The sequence below is a fragment of the Coregonus lavaretus genome (genome assembly GCF_964263955.1).
Source record: "Coregonus lavaretus genome assembly, chromosome: 17".
NCBI classification, from domain to species: Eukaryota; Metazoa; Chordata; class Actinopteri; order Salmoniformes; family Salmonidae; genus Coregonus; species Coregonus lavaretus.
Genome location: NC_140004.1, coordinates 42,096,360 through 42,120,594, shown reverse-complemented (window position 1 = coordinate 42,120,594; position 24,235 = coordinate 42,096,360). Strand labels below are relative to the sequence as shown.

At 50.2% G+C, this 24,235-nt stretch overlaps 1 protein-coding gene across 1 annotated transcript in view; it reads left to right on the top strand.

Moving 5' to 3' along the window:
- Positions 1 to 23,646, top strand: part of znrf3 (zinc and ring finger 3) — a 140,572-nt gene extending 116,926 nt beyond the window's left edge. Inside the window, exons 4-8 of the mRNA XM_084180610.1 lie at positions 4,332 to 4,463; positions 15,010 to 15,120; positions 18,122 to 18,289; positions 19,391 to 19,493; positions 19,825 to 23,646. Coding sequence (XP_084036736.1) covers positions 4,332 to 4,463; positions 15,010 to 15,120; positions 18,122 to 18,289; positions 19,391 to 19,493; positions 19,825 to 21,692 — 2,382 coding nt within the window. The 3' untranslated portion in view covers positions 21,693 to 23,646. The remainder of the gene's footprint in view (positions 1 to 4,331; positions 4,464 to 15,009; positions 15,121 to 18,121; positions 18,290 to 19,390; positions 19,494 to 19,824) is intronic.
- The last annotated feature ends 589 nt before the right edge of the window (positions 23,647 to 24,235 follow it).

Genomic DNA, 24,235 nt, shown 5'->3' with positions numbered 1-24,235 from the left:
TGTCTCCCTGTTTACATGATCTATCTACTAACTTTATGGCTTTTATAATCAAAAGGCTTTAATGCTGAGTTAAACGTGTTGGTTTTTGATAATGGAGAAGCACTTTATTGAAGTTCCATTTGACATCAAGAGTGGATGAGAATATCTCTTCTATACACGTTCAGTTTGTTCTTTAGTTCATGTACCTTGGTTGAACTGAGGTAGCAACAGTATACTTTAATTTATCGCGAGGTATCTAGTGTATATACTTTACGTACAGCATAACTGTATTATTAAATTGACATCAATGCTAGCAGTGTTAGCCCTTTGAGAGCCTGGTCTATATTGACTCTCTTGCAGGGGAAAAAATAACAGAAGCCGAGGTAGAGATGTTAAATTGCCGTACGCTATACTTTAATCAGAGAGAGCATATTTCACTTGGAAACATGACGACAGGGGAAGAAATAGAAAAGTGAATATCTCTGGTATTTCCCCTGGGCTTTCTAAATGACAGACTGGGGCAGGGAGGGAGCAGACTACAGAGGGCCTCAGTCCAATGGAGGAGTCCCACTAGAGAGACTAGAGAGAGTACGGAGGGCAGGGAGGGAGCAGACTACAGAGGGCCTCAGTCCAATGGAGGAGTCCCACTAGAGAGACTAGAGAGAGTACGGAGGGCAGGGAGGGAGCAGACTACAGAGGGCCTCAGTCCAATGGAGGAGTCCCACTAGAGAGACTAGAGAGAGTACGGAGGGCAGGGAGGGACGGAGGCTGAAAAATAAACTGACTAGATGAGTTTATTAGTCACAAGCACAGATGTAATTGCAGGGTACAGTGAAATTCTTAAACTCTGAGCTCCAACACTGCAGGTCAAAAAGAGAAGTGAATGAAACAATAATATAAATAATAATATATACAACTGTAACAATTGGGGGTGAGGGCAGGGTAAATGTCTGTTGTGGGGGGGCGGGGGGAGAACAGGCCGTGGCTCGGGTGGCTGAGGTCTTTGATGATCTTCCTGGCCTGTCCTGGAGGGCAGGCAGTGTGCACCCAATGGTTCGTTAGGCTGAGTGAACCACCCTCTGTAGAGACTTGCTGTCAGCGGCGGTGGAGTTGCCGTACCAGGCTGTGATGCAGCCTGACAATATGCTCTCGATGGTGCTCCTGTAGAACACTGTGAAGGCCCTCGGGGACAGGCCAAATTTCTTCAGCCTCCTGAGGTTGAAGAGTCGCTGTTGTGCATTCTTCACTACGGTGTCCATGTGGTTAGACCATTTCAGCTTCTCTGAGATGTGTACGCAGAGGAACTTGACGTTTTTGAACGTCTCCACGGCGGCCCCATTGATGAAGATGACTTCCTCCTGAAGTCCACAATCATCTCCTTTGTTTTGCTGACGTTGAGGGAGAGGTTGTTTACCTGGCACCACACCATCAGAGTGCCTACCTCCTCCCTGTAGCGTCGTTGTTGGTGATCAGGCCTACTAGTGTCGTGTCGTCAGCGAACTTGATGATGGAGTTGGGACTACGTGAGCCCATGCAGTCGTGGGTATACAGGGAGTACAGGAGGGGACTGAGGACACACCCTTGTGGGGCCCCGTGTTGAGATTTAGTGTGGAGGAGGTCATGTTGTCTACCTTCAGCAACTGGGGACGGCCCGTCAGGAAGTCCAGGACTCAGTTGCATAGGCCCACGGACGGCAGACTAGAGAGAGAGAAGTGGAGGAGGCAGTCTGTGTCCAATACGGCCAGATACAGAACATACAATTCATTGACTTCTTTCCTGCCCTCCCTCCCTCCCACCCTCCCTCGCTCCCTCCCTCCCTCCCTCCCTCCCTCCTCCATTTCTCCCTCCATCCCGCTGCAGAGGATGACCACATTTTCCACGTCTCTCTCTCCATCCTACAGGAGATTAAATGAGAGACTGTGTTGATGATGATAAGCATACAGTTGTTATTCATCGTTGACGTGAAGGTTGATATGGTGCGGGCCAGATTTGGAAGCAGGCCTTGTGTGTGTGTGTGTGTTCTCCTATCCTAATGTGTGTATGTGTTGTCCTGTATACATGTCCTAATGTGTGTATGTGTTGTCCTGTATACATGTCCTAATGTGTGTATCTGTTGTCCTGTATACATGTCCTAATGTGTGTATGTGTTTTCCTGTATACATGTCCTAATGTGTGTATGTGTTGTCCTGTATACATGTCCAAATGTGTGTATGTGTTGTCCTGTATACATGTCCTAATGTGTGTATGTGTTGTCCTGTATACATGTCCTAATGTGTGTATGTGTTGTCCTGTATACATGTCATAATGTGTGTATGTGTTGTCCTGTATACATGTCCTAATGTGTGTATGTGTTGTCCCGTATACATGTCCTAATGTGTGTATGTGTTGTCCTGTATACATGTCCTAATGTGTGTATGTGTTGTCCTGTATACATGTCCTAATGTGTGTATGTGTTGTCCCGTATACATGTCCTAATGTGTGTATGTGTTGTCCTGTATACATGTCCTAATGTGTGTATGTGTTGTCCTGTATACATGTCCTAATGTGTGTATGTGTTGTCCTGTATACATGTCCTAATGTGTGTATGTGTTGTCCTGTATACAGTGGGGAAAAAAAGTATTTAGTCAGCCACCAATTGTGCAAGTTCTCCCACTTAAAAAGATGAGAGAGGCCTGTAATTTTCATCATAGGTACACGTCAACTATGACAGACAAACTGATTTAAAAAAATCCAGAAAATCACATTGTAGGATTTTTTATGAATTTATTTGCAAATTATGGTGGAAAATAAGTATTTGGTCACCTACAAACAAGCAAGATTTCTGGCTCTCACAGACCTGTAACTTCTTCTTTAAGAGGCTCCTCTGTCCTCCACTCGTTACCTGTATTAATGGCACCTGTTTGAACTTGTTATCAGTATAAAAGACACCTGTCCACAACCTCAAACAGTCACACTCCAAACTCCACTATGGCCAAGACCAAAGAGCTGTCAAAGGACACCAGAAACAAAATTGTAGACCTGCACCAGGCTGGGAAGACTGAATCTGCAATAGGTAAGCAGCTTGGTTTGAAGAAATCAACTGTGGGAGCAATTATTAGGAAATGGAAGACATACAAGATCACTGATAATCTCCCTCGATCTGGGGCTCCACGCAAGATCTCACCCCGTGGGGTCAAAATGATCACAAGAACGGTGAGCAAAAATCCCAGAACCACACGGGGGGACCTAGTGAATTACCTGCAGAGAGCTGGGACCAAAGTAACAAAGCCTACCATCAGTAACACACTACGCCACCAGGGACTCAAATCCTGCAGTGCCAGACGTGTCCCCCTGCTTAAGCCAGTACATGTCCAGGCCCATCTGAAGTTTGCTAGAGTGCATTTGGATGATCCAGAAGAGGATTGGGAGAATGTCATATGGTCAGATGAAACCAAAATAGAACTTTTTGGTAAAAACTCAACTCGTCGTGTTTGGAGGACAAAGAATGCTGAGTTGCATCCAAAGAACACCATACCTACTGTGAAGCATGGGGGTGGAAACATCATGCTTTGGGGCTGTTATTCTGCAAAGGGACCAGGACGACTGATCCGTGTAAAGGAAAGAATGAATGGGGCCATGTATTGTGAGATTTTGAGTGAAAACGTCCTTCCATCAGCAAGGGCATTGAAGATGAAACGTGGCTGGGTCTTTCAGCATGACAATGATCCCAAACACACCACCCGGGCAACGAAGGAGTGGCTTCGTAAGAAGCATTTCAAGGTCCTGGAGTGGCCTAGCCAGTCTCCAGATCTCAACCCCATAGAAAATCTTTGGAGGGAGTTGAAAGTCTGTGTTGCCCAGCGACAGCCCCAAAACATCACTGCTCTAGAGGAGATCTGCATGGAGGAATGGGCCTAAATACCAGCAACAGTGTGTGAAAACCTTGTGAAGACTTACAGAAAATGTTTGACCTGTGTCATTGCCAACAAAGGGTATATAACAAAGTATTGAGAAACTTTTGTTATTGACCAAATACTTATTTTCCACCATAATTTGCAAATAAATTCATTAAAAATCCTACAATGTGATTTTCTTTTTTTGGATTTTTTTTCCTCATTTTGTCTGTCATAGTTGACGTGTACCTGTGATGAAAATTACAGGCCTCTCTCAGAATTTTAAGTGGGAGAACTTGCACAATTGGTGGCTGACTAAATACTTTCTTTCCCCACTGTACATGTCCTAATGTGTGTATGTGTTGTCCTGTATACATGTCCTAATGTGTGTATGTGTTGTCCTGTAAACATGTCCTAATGTGTGTATGTGTTGTCCTGTAAACATGTCCTAATGTGTGTGTGTCTTCTCCTCTCCTGCAGCTGAACAAGTTAGCGGAGGACCCTCTGAAGAGGCCGGTGGTTTATGTGAAGGGGGCCGACGCTGTTAAGCTGATGAACATAGTCAACAAGCAGAAAGTGGCCCGCGCCAGGATCCAGCACAGACCACCAAGGGTAAAAATAAAATAGAAATATAGATGTTTTATTTTCACATACACCGGATAGGTGCAGTGAAATGTGTTGTTTTACAGGGTCAGCCGTAGTAGTAGGGCGCCCCTGGAGTAAAATCAAAATATGTTTTAATATGTTTTACTTGTTCGGCCTGGGTATTTGAACCAGTGAACTTTCGGTTACTGGACCAACGCTCTAACATCTAGGCTACCTGCCGCCACAAGAGCACTACATCAAGCCAAACCAAAGCAGAACCACTTGGAAGAGTGTGTGTGTGTGTGTGTGTGTGTGTGTGTGTGTGTGTGTGTGTGTGTGCGTGCGTGCGTGCGTGCGTGCGTGCGTGCGTGCGTGCGTGCGTGTGTGTGTGTGTGTGTGTGTGTGTGCGCGCGCACACGTGCACAATTGCAAGTGAATACAGAAGCCAACTTTCAGTGATCATTCCATCACCTGCAGTGTTTGGAACATTAACATACCTAAAGCTCCACCCAAATTAATTAATTTAAGACGATGTAAAAATTTAAATATTGATTCTTTCATTGACTACTTTCTCTCACATTTTGAGCACTTCTATCCCCAACAAATATTCTGGGTGATATTTTAGTCAATCAAAAGGCTGTTTTACATGGGAATCAGCATAACTGTTTGGGACCTTTAATATATACAGGGACATTTAAGTTGATACATTTAAAAAGCAATTGGTACCAATGCAGTTGTCTTCTGTTTGGGAGTGACAGACAATTTAGTGATTCATACATTGTGCAATAATGGCATCCAAAAATGAATCTGCAAAGATTGTTATAAATTATCTAATTTGCAAAGTAAGGTCTTGGTTGTGTTTTCATAGATGATGTCGCCATAGTCTAGGATAGGAAGCAGCAGTTGGGTTTCTAAGGTCTTTCTAATGGATACAGTAAAACAATTCTTAGATCTGTATAGTAACCCAAGCTTATAGTTAATTGTTTTTCTAATATAATCAATATGCTTTCCAAAAGATCATTCAGAATCTTTGTTCCATCAATTGCATGAATTTAGAAATTGCCAGCTGTGGAGTTTATTCTTTGTTGTGTACCAAACAGCATGATATAGGACTTTGTTTGATTTAAAACCAAATTATTTGCTAGAAACCATTTTTGTAAAGTGTTAAAATCATCTTGGAGAGTTGCTTGTATCTGCAAAATATGTGAACATCATGAGGTTGGAGTAAGACCTTTCAGATACAAAGGCCCAACTGAAAGGAATAATTTACGGATAGAAATCAGGGCATTCAAATCACACAGTTCTAACTGTTTGTGTTTTTAACTAATAGAAACATCACCATGTGAAGGTATTTGTAAGTATGTGGGTATACACCGAGTATACCAAACATTAGGACCCCCCCCCCCGCCCCCATTTTCCCCTCAGAACAGCCTCAATTCGTCGGAACATGGAATCTACAAGGTTCAATAGGGATGCATTCCATAGGGATGCTGGCCCATGTTGACTCCAATGCTTCCCACAGTTGTGCCAAGTTGGCTGGATGTCCTTTGGGTGGTGGTGTCACGCCCTGACTCAGGGGACGCTTAAATGTTGAGTCAGGGTGTGTATATTCTTTGTTGTGCGTTTTCTATGTTTATTATCTAGTATGTGTATTTCTATGTTGGCCGGTGTGGTTCCCAATCAGAGGCGGCTGTCGCTCGTTGTCTCTGATTGGGGACCATACTTAGGCAGCCTATTGGCACCGTGTGAGGTATGTTGTGTGTTCTACCTTGGACTTCACGTTTCGTTTCGTTTATTGTTTTGTTGGGTGTTTATTTGGTTTAATAAACATGTATGTATATCACGCTGCGCCTTGGTCTGACCCGGCCTTCAACGAACGTGACAGAAGGTCCCACCAAACGAGGACCAAGCAGCGTGTCCAGGCGGAGCGGATGGCCATGTCACAGGTGGCCAATTTGTGGTCATGGGAGGAGATATTTGCGGGGAAAGGACCATGGGCTAAGTTAGATGCCCAGGCAGGAGAGGAGCAACGGCAACACGGAGGAGGCCGGTCGATGAGGAAGCCCGAGAAGCAGCCCCAATAACATTTTGGGGGGGGCACACGGGTTGGTTGGCGGAGCCTAGGGTTAGAGCAGAGCCATCTCCTCGTACTCACGCGAAGAGGTACGTACTGTGTCGCCAGTACGCCGGCACAGTCCTGTACGTCCTGTGCTTGCACCACGCACGTGCCGTGCGAAGATGGGCATCCAGCCAGGACGGGGTGTGCCGGCTCAACGCTCCTGGTCTCCAGTACGCCTCCTCGGTCCCGCATATCCTGCGCCAGTTCTACTAACTGTATCGCCAGTGCGCGTGCACAGCCCAGTGCGTCCTGTGCCAGCACCCCGCACGTGTAGTGCGAAAGTGGGCAGCCAGCCAGGACGGGTTGTGTGGCAGCTCTCCGCTCTAGACCTCCAGTCCGCCTCCACAGCCCGGCCCGGCCTGTTCCTGCTCCTCGCACCAAGCCAGTGGTGCGCGTCGCCAGCCCGGCCTGTTCCTGCTTCTCGCACCAAGCCAGTGGTGCGCGTCGCCAGCCCGGCCCGGCCTGTTCCTGCTCCTCGCACCAAGCCAGTGGTGCGCGTCACCAGCCCAGCCTGGCCTGTTCCTGCTCCTCGCACCAAGCCAGTGGTGCGCGTCGCCAGCCCGGCCCGGCCTGTTCCTGCTCCTCGCACCAAGCCAGTGGTGCGCGTCGCCAGTCCGGCCCGGCCTGTTCCTGCTCCTCGCACCAAGCCAGTGGTGCGTTTGTCCAGTCCGGCACGGCCCGTGCCCGTTCCACCGGTGCCTGGTCCGGCACCGATCAGCTGCTCCACTCCGGAGCCAGAGCAGTCCGCTCCACCGGTGCCTGATCCAGTGCCGGTCAGCTGTTCCACTCTGGAGCCAGAGCAGTCCGCTCCACCGGTGCCTGATCCAGCTCCGGTCAGCTGCTCCACTCCGGAGCCAGAGCAGTCCGCTCCACCGGTGACTGATCCAGCTCCGGTCACCTGCGCCACTCCGGAGCCAGAGCAGTCCGCTCCACCGGGGTCCAGTCCAGCTCCGGTCAGCGGCTCCACTCCGGAGCCAGAGCAGTCCGCTCCACCGGTGACTGATCCAGCTCCGGTCAGCTGCGCCACTCCGGAGCCAGAGCAGTCCGCTCCACCGGGGTCCAGTCCAGCTCCGGTCAGCGGCTCCACTCCGGAGCCAGAGCAGTCCGCTCCACTGGTGCCTGATCCAGCTCCAGTCAGCGGCTCCACTCCGGAGCCAGAGCAGTCCGCTCCACCGGTGACTGATCCAGCTCCGGTCAGCTGCGCCACTCCGGAGCCAGAGCAGTCCGCTCCACCGGGGTCCAGTCCAGCTCCGGTCAGCGGCTCCACTCCGGAGCCAGAACAGTCTGCTCCACCGGTGCCTGATCCAGCTCCAGTCAGCGGCTCCACTCCGGAGCCAGAGCAGTCCGCTCCACCGGTGCCAAGTCCAGCTCCGGTCAGCGGCTCCAGTCCAGACCATGACGTCAGCCCCTCTCCAGGTACGGGGTCTCCCACACCAGGGTCCAGACAGGGCCTGCCGTATCGTGGGAGGAAGGAGAGGGGAAGTAGCGCACCGAGGTCCAGACCAGACCAGGGACGCAACAGGGAGGCGGAGAGTGAGAGGTCGTCACGCCCCGAGCCGGATCCGCCTCCGAGGCAGAATGCCCACCCGGCCCCTACCCTGTTATGTTTATGTTGTGCGGTCGGAGTCCGCACCTTTGGGGGGGGGGGGGAAAGGGGGGGGGGGGTACTGTCACGCCCTGACAGGGGACGCTTAAATGTTGAGTCAGGGTGTGTATATTATTTGTTGTGCGTTTTCAATGTTTATTATCTAGTATGTGTATTTCTATGTTGGCCGGTGTGGTTCCCAATCAGAGGCAGCTGTCGCTCGTTGTCTCTGATTGGGGACCATACTTAGGCAGCCTATTGGCACTGTCTAGTTGTGGGATCTTGTTCCGTGTGAGGTATGTTGTGTGTTCTACCTTGGACGTTTCGTTTCGTTGATTGTTTATTTGGTTTAATAAACATGTACGTATATCACGCTGCGCCTTGGTCTGACCCGTCATTGAACGAACGTGACAGGTGGACCATTCTTGATACACACGGGAAACTGTTGAGCGTGAAAAACCCAGCTGCGTTGCAGTTCTTGACACACTCAAACCGGTGCGCTTGACACCTACTACCATACCCTGTTCAAAGGCACTTAAATATTTTGTCTTGCTCAGTCACCCTCTGAATGGCACACATACAGTGGGGAAAAAAGTATTTAGTCAGCCACCAATTGTGCAAGTTCTCCCACTTAAAAAGATGAGAGAGGCCTGTAATTTTCATCATAGGTACACGTCAACTATGACAGACAAATTGAGAAAAAAAATCCAGAAAATCACTGTAACACCCTGGCTCTGGGACTCTATATGTTGAGCCAGGGTGTGTTCTTTCTATGTGTTATATTTCTATGTTGGGAGTTCTAGTTGTGTTTATTTCTATGTTGGCTAGAGTGACTCCCAATCAGAGGCAACGAGTGTCAGCTGGGGCTGGTTGTCTCTGATTGGGAGCCATATTTAAACTGTCTGTTTTCCCTTTGTGGTTGTGGGTTCTTGTTCCGTGTTGGTCTATGTTACCTAGGACGTTACGAGTCGTTTGTTGTTTTTGTTTACTGTCCGTGTTTATCGCTAATGATAAATAAACATGTTCGTTCATCACGCTGCGCCTTGGTCCTCCTCTCTTGACGACGATCGTGACAGAAGAACCCACCATACAAGGACCAAGCAGCGTGTCCAGGAGCAGGCAGACTGGACATGGGAGGAAGCGCCGGGAGAGGAGATGGAGAGGCTGGCGATGGCCCAGGTGGGCAAATCGTGGTCCTGGGAGGACATGCTCGGGGGCAAAGGGCCATGGGCTAGGATTAAGGCCCTGGCGAGAGAGGAGCAGTGGCGTCAGCAGTGTCATCGTCGGACGGACGAGAGGCAACCCCAAAAAAATTTTAGGGGGGGGCACACGGCATGGGCGGCTGGGAAGCAGGAGGCTGCCACAGGGCGATTTGGAGAGGAGGCCACCGGGTTTTGGGGGCCAGAAGGCAGGTTGGCGGAGCCTGGATGGAGAGCAGAGCCAACTCCCCGTACTCAGGCATGGCAGCATGAGACTGGGCAGGTTCCGCGGTATGCGGAGCTGCGCACTGTGCCACGAGTGGTCCGGCATAGTCCGGTACGTCCTGTGCGAGCACCCCGCACGTGTTGTGCGAAGGTGGGCATGCAGCCAGGACGGAGTGTGCCGGCTCAGCGCTCGTGGCCTCCAGTGCCTCTCCTCGGTCCCGGATATCCTGCGCCAGTGTCACGTGCTGTTATGCCAGTACGGGTACACAGCCCTGTACGTCCTGTGCTGATGCCTCACACAGAGTGTGTGAAGGTAGGCATTCAGCCAGGACGGGTTGTGGCAGCTCTTCACTCCAGGTCTCCTATCCGTCTCCACAGCCCGGTCCGGCCTGTCCCTGCTCCACGCACCAAGCCTACGGTGTGCGTCGCCAGCCCGGTCCGGCGTGTCCCTGCTCCACGCACCAAGCCTACGGTGTGCGTCGCCAGCCCGGTCCGGCCTGTCCCTGCTCCTCGCACCAAGCCTACGGTGTGCGTCGCCAGTCCGGTCCGGCCTGTCCCTGCTCCTCGCACCAAGCCTACGGTGTGCGTCGCCAGCCCGGTCCGGCCTGTCCCTGCTCCTCGCACCAAGCCTACGGTGTGCGTCGCCAGCCCGGTCCGGCCTGTCCCTGCTCCTCGCACCAAGCCTACGGTGTGCGTCGCCAGCCCGGTCCGGCCTGTCCCTGCTCCTCGCACCAAGCCTACGGTGTGCGTCGCCAGCCCGGTCCGGCCTGTCCCTGCTCCTCGCACCAAGCCTACGGAGTGCGTCGCCAGCCCGGTCCGGCCTGTCCCTGCTCCACGCACCAGGCCAGGGGTGCGCATCGTCAGCCCGGTCCGGCCCGTTGCTGCTCCACGCACCAAGCCAGGGGTGCGCATCGTCAGCCCGGTCCGGCCCGTTCCTACTCCACGCACCAAGCCAGGGGAGCGCATCGTCAGCCCGGTCCGGCCCATTCCTACTCCACGCACCAAGCCAGGGGTGCGCATCGTCAGCCCGGTCCGGCCCGTTCCTACTCCACGCACCAAGCCAGGGGTGCGCATCGTCAGCCCGGTCCGGCCCGTTCCTACTCCACGCACCAAGCCAGGGGTGCGCGTCGTCAGTCCCGCACAACCCGTGCCTGGGTCACCGGTGCCTGGTAAGGTACCGGTCACCTGCTCCACTACGGAGCTGAAGCTAACCGCTCCTGCTAAGTCCAGTTCAGCTCCAGCCAGCGGGGCCAGACCGGACCAGGGGCGCTATGGGGGGTTTATTGGAGGGTGGTGGGCAAGACCGGAGCCAGAACCGCCGCCGAGGAGGAATGCCCACCCAGCCCTCCCCTGTTTTGCTCTAGTTGAGGCGCGGTCGCAGTCCGCGCCTTTAGGGGGGGGTACTGTAACACCCTGGCTCTGGGACTCTATATGTTGAGCCAGGGTGTGTTCTTTCTATGTGTTATATTTCTATGTTGGGAGTTCTAGTTGTGTTTATTTCTATGTTGGCTAGAGTGACTCCCAATCAGAGGCAACGAGTGTCAGCTGGGGCTGGTTGTCTCTGATTGGGAGCCATATTTAAACTGTCTGTTTTCCCTTTGTGGTTGTGGGTTCTTGTTCCGTGTTGGTCTATGTTACCTAGGACGTTACGAGTCGTTTGTTGTTTTTGTTTACTGTCCGTGTTTATCGCTAATGATAAATAAACATGTTCGTTCATCACGCTGCGCCTTGGTCCTCCTCTCTTGACGACGATCGTGACAATCACATTGTAGGATTTTTAATGAATTTATTTGCAAATTATGGTGGAAAATAAGTATTTGGTCACCTACAAACAAGCAAGATTTCTGGCTCTCACAGACCTGTAACTTCTTCTTTAAGAGGCTCCTCTGTCCTCCACTCGTTACCTGTATTAATGGCACCTGTTTGGACTTGTTATCAGTATAAAAGACACCTGTCCACAACCTCAAACAGTCACACTCCAAACTCCACTATGGCCAAGACCAAAGAGCTGTCAAAGGACACCAGAAACAAAATTGTAGACCTGCACCAGGCTGGGAAGACTGAATCTGCAATAGGTAAGCAGCTTGGTTTGAAGAAATCAACTGTGGGAGCAATTATTAGGAAATGGAAGACATACAAGACCACTGATAATCTCCCTCGATCTGGGGCTCCACGCAAGATCTCACCCCGTGGGGTCAAAATGATCACAAGAACGGTGAGCAAAAATCCCAGAACCACACAGGGGGACCTAGTGAATGACCTGCAGAGAGCTGGGACCAAAGTAACAAAGCCTACCATCAGTAACACACTACGCCGCCAGGGACTCAAATCCTGTAGTGCCAGACGTGTCCCCCTGCTTAAGCCAGTACATGTCCAGGCCCGTCTGAAGTTTGCTAGAGTGCATTTGGATGATCCAGAAGAGAATTGGGAGAATGTCAGATGTAACCAAAATATAACTTTTTGGTAAAAACTCAACTCGTCGTGTTTGGAGGACAAAGAATGCTGAGTTGCATCCAAAGAACACCATACCTACTGTGAAGCATGGGGGTGGAAACATCATGCTTTGGGGCTGTTTTTCTGCAAAGGGACCAGGACGACTGATCTGTGTAAAGGAAAGAATGAATGGGGCCATGTATCGTGAGATTTTGAGTGAAAACCTCCTTCCATCAGCAAGGGCATTGAAGATGAAACGTGGCTGGGTCTTTCAGCATGACAATGATCCCAAACACACCGCCCGGGCAACGAAGGAGTGGCTTCGTAAGAAGCATTTCAAGGTCCTGGAGTGGCCTAGCCAGTCTCCAGATCTCAACCCCATAGAAGATCTTTGGAGGGAGTTGAAAGTCTGTGTTGCCCAGCAACAGCCCCAAAACATCACTGCTCTAGAGGAGATCTGCATGGAGGAATGGGCCAAAATACCAGCAACAGTGTGTGAAAACCTTGTGAAGACTTACAGAAAACGTTTGACCTGTGTCATTGCCAACAAAGGGTATACAACAAAGTATTGAGAAACTTTTGTTATTGACCAAATACTTATTTTCCACCATAATTTGCAAATAAATTCATTAAAAATCCTACAATGTGATTTTCTGGATTTTTTTTTCTCATTTTGTCTGCCCTAGTTGATATGTACCTATGATGAAAATTACAGGCCTCTCATCTTTTTAAGTGGGAGAACTTGCACAATTGGTGGCTGACTAAATACTTTTTTTCCCCACTGTACACAATCCATGTCTCAATTGTCTCAAGGTTTAACAATCCTTCTTTAACCTGTCTCCTCCCCTTCATCTACACTGATTGAAGTGGATTTAACAAGTGACATCAATAAGGGATCATAGCTTTCACCTGGATTCACTTGGTCAGCCTGTCATGGAAAGAGCAGGTGTTCTTAATGTTTTGTACACTCAGTGTATATTATAGGTACTTCATTTTATTAGTTGTATTAGTAGTTGTAGCAGTAGTTTTTATTAGTTGTATTAGTAGTTGTATCAGTAGTTTGAATTAGTAGTTGTAGCAGTAGTTTTAGTAGTTGTAGCAGTAGTTTTTATTAGTTGTATTAGTAGTTGTAGCAGTAGTTTTATTAGTTGTAGGCGTATTAGTAGTTGTACAAAACGTTCTTATGCTGTTAAAGTACTTAAAATATATATATATATATATATATATATATATATATATATATATATATATATATATACATATATATATATACATATATATATATACATACAGTGGGGAGAACAAGTATTTGATACACTGCCGATTTTGCAGGTTTTCCTACTTACAAAGCATGTAGAGGTCTGTAATATTTATCATAGGTACACTTCAACTGTGAGAGACGGAATCTAAAACAAAAACAAGGCTGGGATGGGCTACAGGACAATAGGCAAGCAGCTTGGTGAGAAGGCAACAACTGTTGGCGCAATTATTAGAAAATAGAAGAAGTTCAAGATGATGATCAATCACCCTCGGTCTGGGGCTCCATGCAAGATCTCACCTCGTGGGGCATCAATGATCATGAGGAAGGTGAGGGATCAGCCCAGAACTACACGGCAGGACCGGGTCAATGACCTGAAGAGAGCTGGGACCACAGTCTCAAAGAAAACCATTAGTAACACACTACGCCGTCATGGATTAAAATCATGCAGCGCACGCAAGGTCCCCCTGCTCAAGCCAGCGCATGTCCAGGCCCGTCTGAAGTTTGCCAATGACCATCTGGATGATCCAGAGGAGGAATGGGAGAAGGTCATGTGGTCTGATGAGACAAAAATAGAGCTTTTTGGTCTAAACTCCACTCGCCGTGTTTGGAGGAAGAAGAAGGATGAGTACAACCCCAAGAACACCATCCCAACCGTGAAGCATTGAGGTGGAAACATCATTCTTTGGGGATGCTTTTCTGCAAAGGGGACAGGACGACTGCACCGTATTGAGGGGAGGATGGATGGGGCCATGTATCGCGAGATCTTGGTCAACAACCTCCTTCCCTCAGTAAGAGCATTGAAGATGGGTCGTGGCTGGGTCTTCCAGCATGACAACGACCTGAAACACACAGCCAGGGCAACTAAGGAGTGGCTCCGTAAGAAGCATCTCAAGGTCCTGGAGTGGCCTAGCCAGTCTCCAGACCTGAACCCAATAGAACATCTTTGGAGGGAGCTGATAGTCCGTATTGCCCAGCGACAGCCCCGAAACCTGAAGGATCTGGAGAAGGTCTGTATGGAGGAGTGGGCCAAAATCCCTGCTGCAGTGTGTGCAAACCTGGTCAAGACCTACAGGAAACGTATGATCTCTGTAATTGCAAACAAAGGTTTCTGTACTAAATATTAAGTTCTGCTTTTCTGATGTATCAAATACTTATGTCATGCAATAAAATGCAAATTAATTACTTTAAAATCATACAATGTGATTTTCTGGATTCCATCTCTCACAGTTGAAGTGTACCTATGATAAAAATTACAGACCTCTACATTCTTTGTAAGTAGGAAAACCTGCAAAATCGGCAGTGTATCAAATACTTGTTCTCCCCACTGTATATTATTATTATTATTATTAAGTATTGTTTGTTGATTTTTGTTGATTTGGACACCCTTGAAAACAAGATGGTGCATCTCAAGAGATGTAATAAAATAAATATGGAGTACACAGTGAACAGGTTAACCTCTTGACATTGCAGCAACAATAGGAGAGTCATTAAGTGAATAGAAGAGTACTAAGAAATAAATGCTCAATGAATAAGAAATAGGATACATTTTTGGCACAAATATAATACAAGGGGACACTGAAATGAATTGAAGTAGGATTGCTATGTGCTGGGCAATTGGCCAATAATAAATAGACATTGTGCAGTAATTTGAATAGGAGTCAAGTAGCAGAAGTCGTGTGTGTGTGATGTCTTCCTTTGGCTGTATAGATCTAATTTAACAAAGTATCTCCCCTGTGTGTCCCTCCCTGCAGCAGCCTACAGAGTACTTTGACATGGGGATCTTCCTGGCCTTCTTTATAGTGGTGTCTCTGGTCTGCCTCATACTGCTCATCAAGATCAAACTAAAACAGAGGAGGAGCCAGGTGAGGACACACACACACACACACACACACACACACACACACACATAAATGCTTAGGCTCACAGTAGATGCTATGAATCAGGATTAACATCTCATTAATGAATGAAGAGCAGCACAGTAGCACTAACCCTGAGGACAGGTGAAATCCTGCCAGTGTGTGTGTGTGTGTGCACGTGTTTCTGTTCACGAGTGTGTGTTCCTGATGAGCCATGATGCTGAAGAGCCATGCCAACTTCTTTGTAGCGTTGATTAAAATAGCAGACGTTACAAAACCTATTTCTAGCTGAGTTAACACACACAGAGTTGACACGGGCATGCTGAGGACACACTGAACTGAACAGAGTGCTGTCTGTGTCTATGTAGTGTTCATACACAATGTTTCCTATATCATTTAACAAGACGGGCTGCTCCACCTACATTCTGCTCCGCTTTTCTCTGATCCACTCCCTATATGCACCTGTATATCAGTGGTGGCTGGTGCCACTTTAAATTGGAGGACAGGCTCATAGTTATGCTTGGACCAGAATGAAGGGAATGGTGTCAAACAATGGTTTCCAATACATGTAATAGTTTCCAATACAATACAGCTATTATTATAAGCCGTCCTCCGCTCACCAGCCACCAACTCTCTGTCCTCCCCTCCCCAGCCACCAACTCTCTGTCCTCCCCTCCCCAGCACCAACTCTCTGTCCTCCCCTCCCCTCCCCAGCCACCAACTCTCTGTCCTCCCCTCCCCAGCCACCAACTCTCTGTCCTCCCTTCCCCAGCCACCAACTCTCTGTCCTCCCCTCCCCTCCCCAGCCACCAACTCTCTGTCCTCCCTTCCCCAGCCACCAACTCTCTGTCCTCCCCTCCCCTTCCCAGCCACCAACTCTCTGTCCTCCCCTCCCCTCCCCAGCCACCAACTCTCTGTCCTCCCCTCCCCTCCCCAGCCACCAACTCTCTGTCCTCCCCTCCCCAGCCACCAACTCTCTGTCCTCCCCTCCCCAGCCACCAACTCTCTGTCCTCCCCTCCCCTCCCCAGCCACCAACTCTCTGTCCTCCCCTCCCCAGCCACCAACTCTCTGTCCTCCCCTCCCCAGCCACCAACTCTCTGTCCTCCCCTCCCCAGCCACCAACTCTCTGTCCTCCCTTCCCCAGCCACCAACTCTCTGTCCTCCCCTCCCCTCCCCAGCCACCAACTCTCTGTCGTCCTCTCCCCAGCCACCAACTCTCTGTCCTCCCCTCCCCTCCCCAGCCACCAACTCTCTGTCCTCCCCTCCCCAGCCACCAACTCTCTGTCCTCCCCTCCCCAGCCACCAACTCTCTGTCCTCCCCTCCCCTCCCCAGCCACCAACTCTCTGTCCTCCCCTCCCCTCCCCAGCCACCAACTCTCTGTCCTCCCCTCCCCTCCCCAGCCACCAACTCTCTGTCCTCCCCTCCCCAGCCACCAACTCTCTGTCCTCCCCTCCCCTCCCCAGCCACCAACTCTCTGTCCTCCCCTCCCCAGCCACCAACTCTCTGTCCTCCCCTCCCCAGCCACCAACTCTCTGTCCTCCCCTCCCCAGCCACCAACTCTCTGTCCTCCCTTCCCCAGCCACCAACTCTCTGTCCTCCCCTCCCCTCCCCAGCCACCAACTCTCTGTCGTCCTCTCCCCAGCCACCAACTCTCTGTCCTCCCCTCCCCTCCCCAGCCACCAACTCTCTGTCCTCCCCTCCCCAGCCACCAACTCTCTGTCCTCCCCTCCCCAGCCACCAACTCTCTGTCCTCCCCTCCCCTCCCCAGCCACCAACTCTCTGTCCTCCCCTCCCCTCCCCAGCCACCAACTCTCTGTCCTCCCCTCCCCTCCCCAGCCACCAACTCTCTGTCCTCCCCTCCCCTCCCCAGCCACCAACTCTCTGTCCTCCCCTCCCCTCCCCAGCCACCAACTCTCTGTCCTCCCCTCCCCTCCCCAGCCACCAACTCTCTGTCCTCCCCTCCCCTCCCCAGCCACCAACTCTCTGTCCTCCCCTCCCCTCCCCAGCCACCAACTCTCTGTCCTCCCCTCCCCTCCCCAGCCACCAACTCTCTGTCCTCCCCTCCCCTCCCCAGCCACCAACTCTCTGTCCTCCCCTCCCCAGCCACCAACTCTCTGTCCTCCCCTCCCCTCCCCAGCCACCAACTCTCTGTCCTCCCCTCCCCAGCCACCAACTCTCTGTCCTCCCCTCCCCAGCCACCAACTCTCTGTCCTCCCTTCCCCAGCCACCAACTCTCTGTCCTCCCCTCCCCTCCCCAGCCACCAACTCTCTGTCGTCCTCTCCCCAGCCACCAACTCTCTGTCCTCCCCTCCCCTCCCCAGCCACCAACTCTCTGTCCTCCCCTCCCCAGCCACCAACTCTCTGTCCTCCCCTCCCCAGCCACCAACTCTCTGTCCTCCCCTCCCCTCCCCAGCCACCAACTCTCTGTCCTCCCCTCCCCTCCCCAGCCACCAACTCTCTGTCCTCCCCTCCCCTCCCCAGCCACCAACTCTCTGTCCTCCCCTCCCCTCCCCAGCCAACAACTCTCTGTCCTCCCCTCCCCTCCCCAGCCACCAACTCTCTGTCCTCCCCTCCCCTCCCAAGCCACCAACTCTCTGTCCTCCCCTCCCCTCCCCAGCCACCAACTCTCTGTCCTCCCCTCCCCTCCCCAGCCACCAACTCTCTGTCCTCCCCTCCCCAGCCACCAACTCTCTGTCCTCCCCTCCCCTCCCCAGCCACCAACTCTCTGTCCTCCCCTCCCCTCCCCAGCCACCAACTCTCTGTCCTCCCTTCCCCAGCCACCAACTCTCTGTCCTCCCCTCCCCAGCCACCAACTCTCTGTCCTCCCCTCCCCTCCCCAGCCACCAACTTTCTGTCCTCCCCTCCCCAGCCACCAACTCTCTGTCCTCCCCTCCCCTCCCCAACCACAAAGCTCTGTCTTCCCCTCCCCAGCAACACTGCATACCTGTGTATCACCCCCAGTCTAACCCTCCGTCCCCCCTCTCCTCTCTCCTCCACCTCTACAGAGTTCTATGAATAGGATGGCCATCCAGGCCCTGGAGAAGATGGAGACCAGGAAGTTCAAGGCCAAGGTCAAGGGTCAGCGTGAGAGCAGCTGCGGAGCGTCTGATTCGCTGAGCAGTAGCTCCACCTCCGACTGTGCAATCTGTCTGGAGAAGTACATAGACGGAGAGGTACTAGACAGAACACACACACACACTGAATACTGTTCATAAAAAGTTGTGAGAGTCTTTGTCATGTCAGAAAGGGGTGAGCTTCAGGAACAGAAAGCATGGTCAGAGACGTATGGTCAGAAACTGATTTTGGTTTCTGAAGTCTGTAGAAATACTACAAAAAATTGACCAAATACTTATTTTCCACCATAATTTGCAAATAAATTCATTAAAAATCCTACAATGTGATTTTCTGGATTTTTTTTCTCATTTTGTCTGTCATAGTTGACGTGTACCTATGATGAAAATTACAGGCCTCTCTCCTCTTTTTAAGTGGGAGAACTTGCACAATTGGTGGCTGACTAAATACTTTTTTTCCCCACTGTATGTATTCTATACCCTAATCGTGAAAACTCACTGTGTAAATATGGATTCTGGACACTAATCATTAAGAGTCACAGTAGAAATATGTATCCTAATCTTGGACCTTTGTAGGTTTACTGTAACAGCATTGCTCATCACTGGCCAGCCTCAGGGCTGACAGGGGACCCAGTCAGCCAGTCAGTCTGTCTTTATGTGGTTATGTGGTCATGTGGTTAAAAACACACAACACACAACAACAGGACAGCAGAGAGGAAGTAGTGATATAGAAGGCTGAATGGCATCAAAGGGGTTGGAGCAGTAACGTAAGCAACAAAAGATGTCTGGAATAGAGGAGGAGAAGAGGAGTCATGCCAGGGGAGGGAGGGAGGGAGGGAGGGAGGGAGGTGTTCAGTATTGCTGTACATTTATTATGTGATGAGGGTGAAGAAGAGAAACCTTCTTGCTGCTCTGCTGCCAGCTGTTGTCCGTTCACCCATCAAACACCAATCATGTCCTTAGATATTGTAAGCCTTTACTAACCTTAACTCTCCTCCTCTCCCCCTGTTCCTCTCCTCCTCTCCCCCTATTCCCCTGTTTCTTTCCCCCTTCCCCCATTCCTCTCCCCCTCTCCCCATTCCTCTCCCCCTGTTCCACTCCCTCTTCTCCTCTCCCTCTGTTCCCCTCTCTTCTGCTTCCCCTCCCTCTCTCTTCCCCTCTCCTCTCTCCTGCTCCCCTCCTCCTCTCCGTCCCCGTCTACAGGAGCTGCGGGTCATCCCCTGTGCCCACAGGTTCCATATGAAGTGTGTGGATCCTTGGCTCCTCCAGCACCACACCTGTCCTCACTGCAGACACAACATCATTGGTGAGTTGGTACACACTCGCTACATCCCAAATGGCACCCTATTCCCTATGAACCCTGGTCAAAAGTAGTGCTCTATATAGAGAACAGGGTGCCATTTGGGACACACTGTTGTCAGTATGAGGCCTGTAGCTATCTGATAGGAGTTTTCCAGCCTGCAAATATTTCACTTTTGTCAGACTATACAACCCAGTAAAACAGAAAAAGAGACTAATCGATTAATTTAATCAACGTAAAATACCCTTTTCATGAAACTGTAACAAAGCTAACTTTTCAAATACTTTTATTTGACTCCAAACTCTCTCCCTCTCTTACACTCATATTCTTTTCTCAGAGCAAAAGAAGGGGAACCCCGGCCCTGTCTGCATGGACCCAGGCAACCCCGTCTACAGCCGGCAGCAGAGGGTAGTCCTGCCTGTCCACTACCCTGGCAGGGTGCACCGTTCTGGGCAGGTGACTGCCTACCCCACCCGCATCTCCATGGACCACCATGGTAACCCCATCACAGTGCTCACAGTGGACCAGCACGCAGACCCCCAGGGCCTGTACCCTCCCCAGTCTGCCCACGCCGGGGCCTTCCTCCGGGGCTACCATCCCCACCCAACCCTGCACCTGGACCACTCTCTCAACCCCCACCACTGTGGCCTGGAGCACCAGCGCCTGGGCCTCAACCCCCCTGCCTACCCCCAGTACCAGCAGCCCGGGCCCAACCACGGCGCCTTCAAGAGGCCCAAGTTCCACGGACGTAGCTTCTCGCGTGCCGCCTGCTACTCGCAGTACGAGACCATGTACCAACACTACTACTTCCAGGGCCTGACCTTCCCCCAGCAGGGTGAGGGGACCCAGAGGGCAGCAGGCATAGGGGGGGTGTCTGGCGGCACCGGGCCCCACAAGGGCCACCACAGCAGGGCCTTCCAGGGGGGGCTGCTCTACCCCACGGTGGTCCACATGGCCCCAGCCACCAGCTCCAGGATGGGTGAGGCAGGGAGCGGTGCCTCGGGCCTGGGCTGTTACCATGGCCACCGCTCGGTGTGCAGTGGTTACCTGGCCGACTGCCCGGGCAGCGACAGCAGCAGCAGCAGCTCTGGCCAGTGCCACTGTTCCTCCAGTGACTCTATGCTGGACTGTACAGAGATCAGTAACCAGGGGGTGTATGGCTCCTGTTCCACTTTCCGCAGCTCCCTGAGCTCTGACTACGACCCATACGTCTACCGCAGTAAGAGCCCCTGTAGGGGGTCGCAAGGGGAGCCAGGGGCCACCTCTGCAGGGGCCTCCACCGCCTGCCCCTCCACAGCCGAGGACTCCCTAACCCCAGCTCCCTCGGGGGGCCAAGACGGTTACAGCATGCAGCCACAGCCTCCTCCTGGAGCCTCAGGGTTCGGTGTGGGGGACCAGCTCTCCATCTGCAGTCTGGAGCCCAACTACAGCAGCCACTCATCACTGGAACAACCCAGGGACGCCAGCACCACTAGCACTACCTCAGCCAGGCCTCTAGAGGGAGCCACCACCGCGGTGGACCTGGCGAAGGGAGGGCAGACAGAGGAGGAGACAGGGGGGGAGCATGGCCTGGGTGGAGCAGGTGCGTGTAGCTGCTGTTTCGAGGTGCTCCCTCCCAACATGGAGGGCAAAGGTCAGCAGGGATATCAGAGGCAGGACTCAGACTGGGCGGGGCCAATGGCCTCCTCGGGGCGTGGCTGTCACAGGGGGGCAGAGCAGAACTTTTACCATCCTGGGGAGCACCTGTTGGCTCCTTCAGAGCAGGTGAGCTATGAGGGCCTGCCCTGTTGCTTCTACAAGGAGATGAAGGTCCACCGGGCCACAGGGGGGTGCTATAATGAGGACTATGCCGTGAATGTGCAGTATGCGCACCACGCTGCTGACTCAGACGCCTGCTGTGGCGAGCTCAGCCAGAGAATACCCATAATCCACCAGGACACAGACTGTGAGCTGGGCTTGGGAGCGGAGACTCTGTATCAGAGCAGCCTACTGCCAGCCAGCCTCACCTTGGGGCAGGGGGGCGAGGGGTGGACTGGGGGGCGGGTGGAGCCTGGTGAGGGAGGGTACTTCACCTCAGGACAGTTCAGAGGTCAAGTGTACCCCACCCAGGAGGAAGAGACCAGGGCCCTGTTCCACCCCCAGAACTCCACTACCCACGATGCATCGGGAAACAGTAAAGCTACAGACAATGGTCTGGGGGTATGAGGGGGTGTGGAGCCCAGAAACAGGGACTCAAACAAACAGCCTCTTTGGTACCTAACCGGTCGGTTGGTCAAGAAACCCTCAGTTGCCTTGCTAGTTTTAAGCCTTGCTCGCTCGCTGAACTCTGAATATCATCCTAGATGGTGATGGTGTAGATTTCTACTGAAATTAAATGATGGCCTGCCTGCCTGGTGTATCCAGACATATCCAGTTCGTTCCTCAGCATCAACCCAGCTCAACCCACGCCCCGCCTCACCAGCAGACTCTACAGGCTCAGCTAGATAGAGAATCAGGCTACACACATGGGTGGAAGTTCACAGTGGTTGGTTGGAACAGTGGATGGCTTGACAGTGCCACAACACGTAGGCCAGCCCTTACAGTACCATCAGTGCCAGACAGGGTCAGTCCGGATCATGAGACCCATATGGAGAGAAACTAACTGTGTTAGCAGGGCCCAGATTGTGAGATATTTTTTCTTCTGATTTGGTGAGTTGTTTTTTCTATAATCACACAAATGCCTGTGTGTACATGCATATGTTCTTAATGTACTAGTCTATTGTACTTTACTGTTCTTATGACATAACGTTGCCTATACAGCTTGGACAACAAGCTTCAACAAACCTCCAAACTCAGATGAAAGGTTATGGAAGAATACCAAAACATAAACATATTTTATTTTTTAGGGGGTTGGGTGAGGGGACGGTGTCCTTGCTAGTTAGTCACAGTCACACACTGTTTCATTGAGCTAAGCTATATTAACTAGACTACAGTTCTGTCTCTTGGGATACTCAATGGGGCGCAATATTCTAGAACAATGCAGATAGAATGTTGACTCAGTTCTCCGTTCTACATAATAGAGAGTCTGTTCTATATACAATACATTTCTATCTGCAATGTTCAGAACATTGTGCCTTTTAGACATGCACCTGACCAACACCAAGCCTTAGGCCACTGAGACATCTTTACTATCTTGGGCTCTGTGTCACCTTTTGGTTAAATAGAGGTCCACATAGTAACAGGGTCCTAGAAATACATTTGGAAATCTTCAAAAGGATTGGATTTATACCAGTTTTAGTCACTACTTGTAAGTTAGAAGCTCTTTTAATTTTTATATATTTTACTCATCTAGCCTCCTCTTCAACACTTAAGCTATAATATACTGTGGATGGTTCTATAAAGCTGTTGTGTGTCAAAAAAGTCCAAAGGGGGGAAAAATCATTCACAAGGGATCCCTTTTATACTGTGGCCGTGGTTACACAGCGCTGTTACACAAAAAACAACATGTCTGATTCATTTTTTAATTTTATTAAATCATACAGTACACATCATGCTCTCAAACAATATCGACTTTGTTCATTCATGCCTTCTCTCTGTTGATTTTACAAACTGTTTTTACTGTTTCTATGAAATGTACCCATTCTCTTCACAGAGGCAATCGTTTTGAAATAACAATATTTATATGATAACCCAGAGCCGTAATCAATGAAAGATATTGAGAATCTAATCTTGCCTTTGCATAAAGATATGTACTACAAATATAACATTTTGGGTTACCCAAGTCACTATTTAATTGTTTTGTTTTATTATTTGTAGCACTTAAGAAGATTGTATTAAAAGAAAATGTGTACACAAAATTAATATTTTTTTAAAGAATATAATTATTTTCTCCATCATTACCATTTTACAAATGTTTAAAAAAGGCTAGAAATCAATCTGTATATTTCTGCATCTGTATAGCAGCACATTTAATAAATGGAAATATGTTCTCTGAATATTTATTTACTAATATATTTATCTTCAAGCCATGTCTTATGTTGCGAGTGTATGAAAGTTTTGGAGTTATTTGGTTGCTGTTTTTGATAAAATCGCTAAATACATGGTAATTGCACACAAAATGATTCAATATTCTCTGACCAAAAATTGATTTAAAAAAATGTATTACCATACAGCTGTGTAATTAAAGTGTACAAAGATCTGTAAAATATACAGTTTTATTCAAGTAAATCACATTGTGGTGTTTTTTTTCCCCCAAACCTTTTCATCTTCATTCAGGGAAATCCACAACAGTACAGTGTTGATTAGAAGTGATATCTTAAATCTGGTACAGGCCTACATCTCTTTTGGATAGAAAACTTTGGGAGGAAAGCATATATACGGAATATTTTAAACCACACAACTTAATCATAGTCTTTGACTGGCCTGGAGTTAACTGAGAGAGACAGGATATTACTTATATTTTGAAGACTACTCCGAAGCTATGCCACAAAAGTGCACCTTGGTCAAAAGTAGTAGACTATATAGGGAATAGGGTGCGATTTGGGACGCATCCTGACTGTCGTCTTCTTGCCTAGAACTTGGAACACTGCTTCTGATCTGTCTCCCCCTAGTGGGCGGGAAACAACATGCTAAAGAGAACCATATTCAAAACTAAGAGTGAATCTCAATTGTTTATCCTTGATTCCTGTCCTCCTCAAAATGCATCGGAGGAGAGGATCCAAGGTGCATTGACGGACAATATCTATGTTTTTTGAGATGAGCGCGACTGA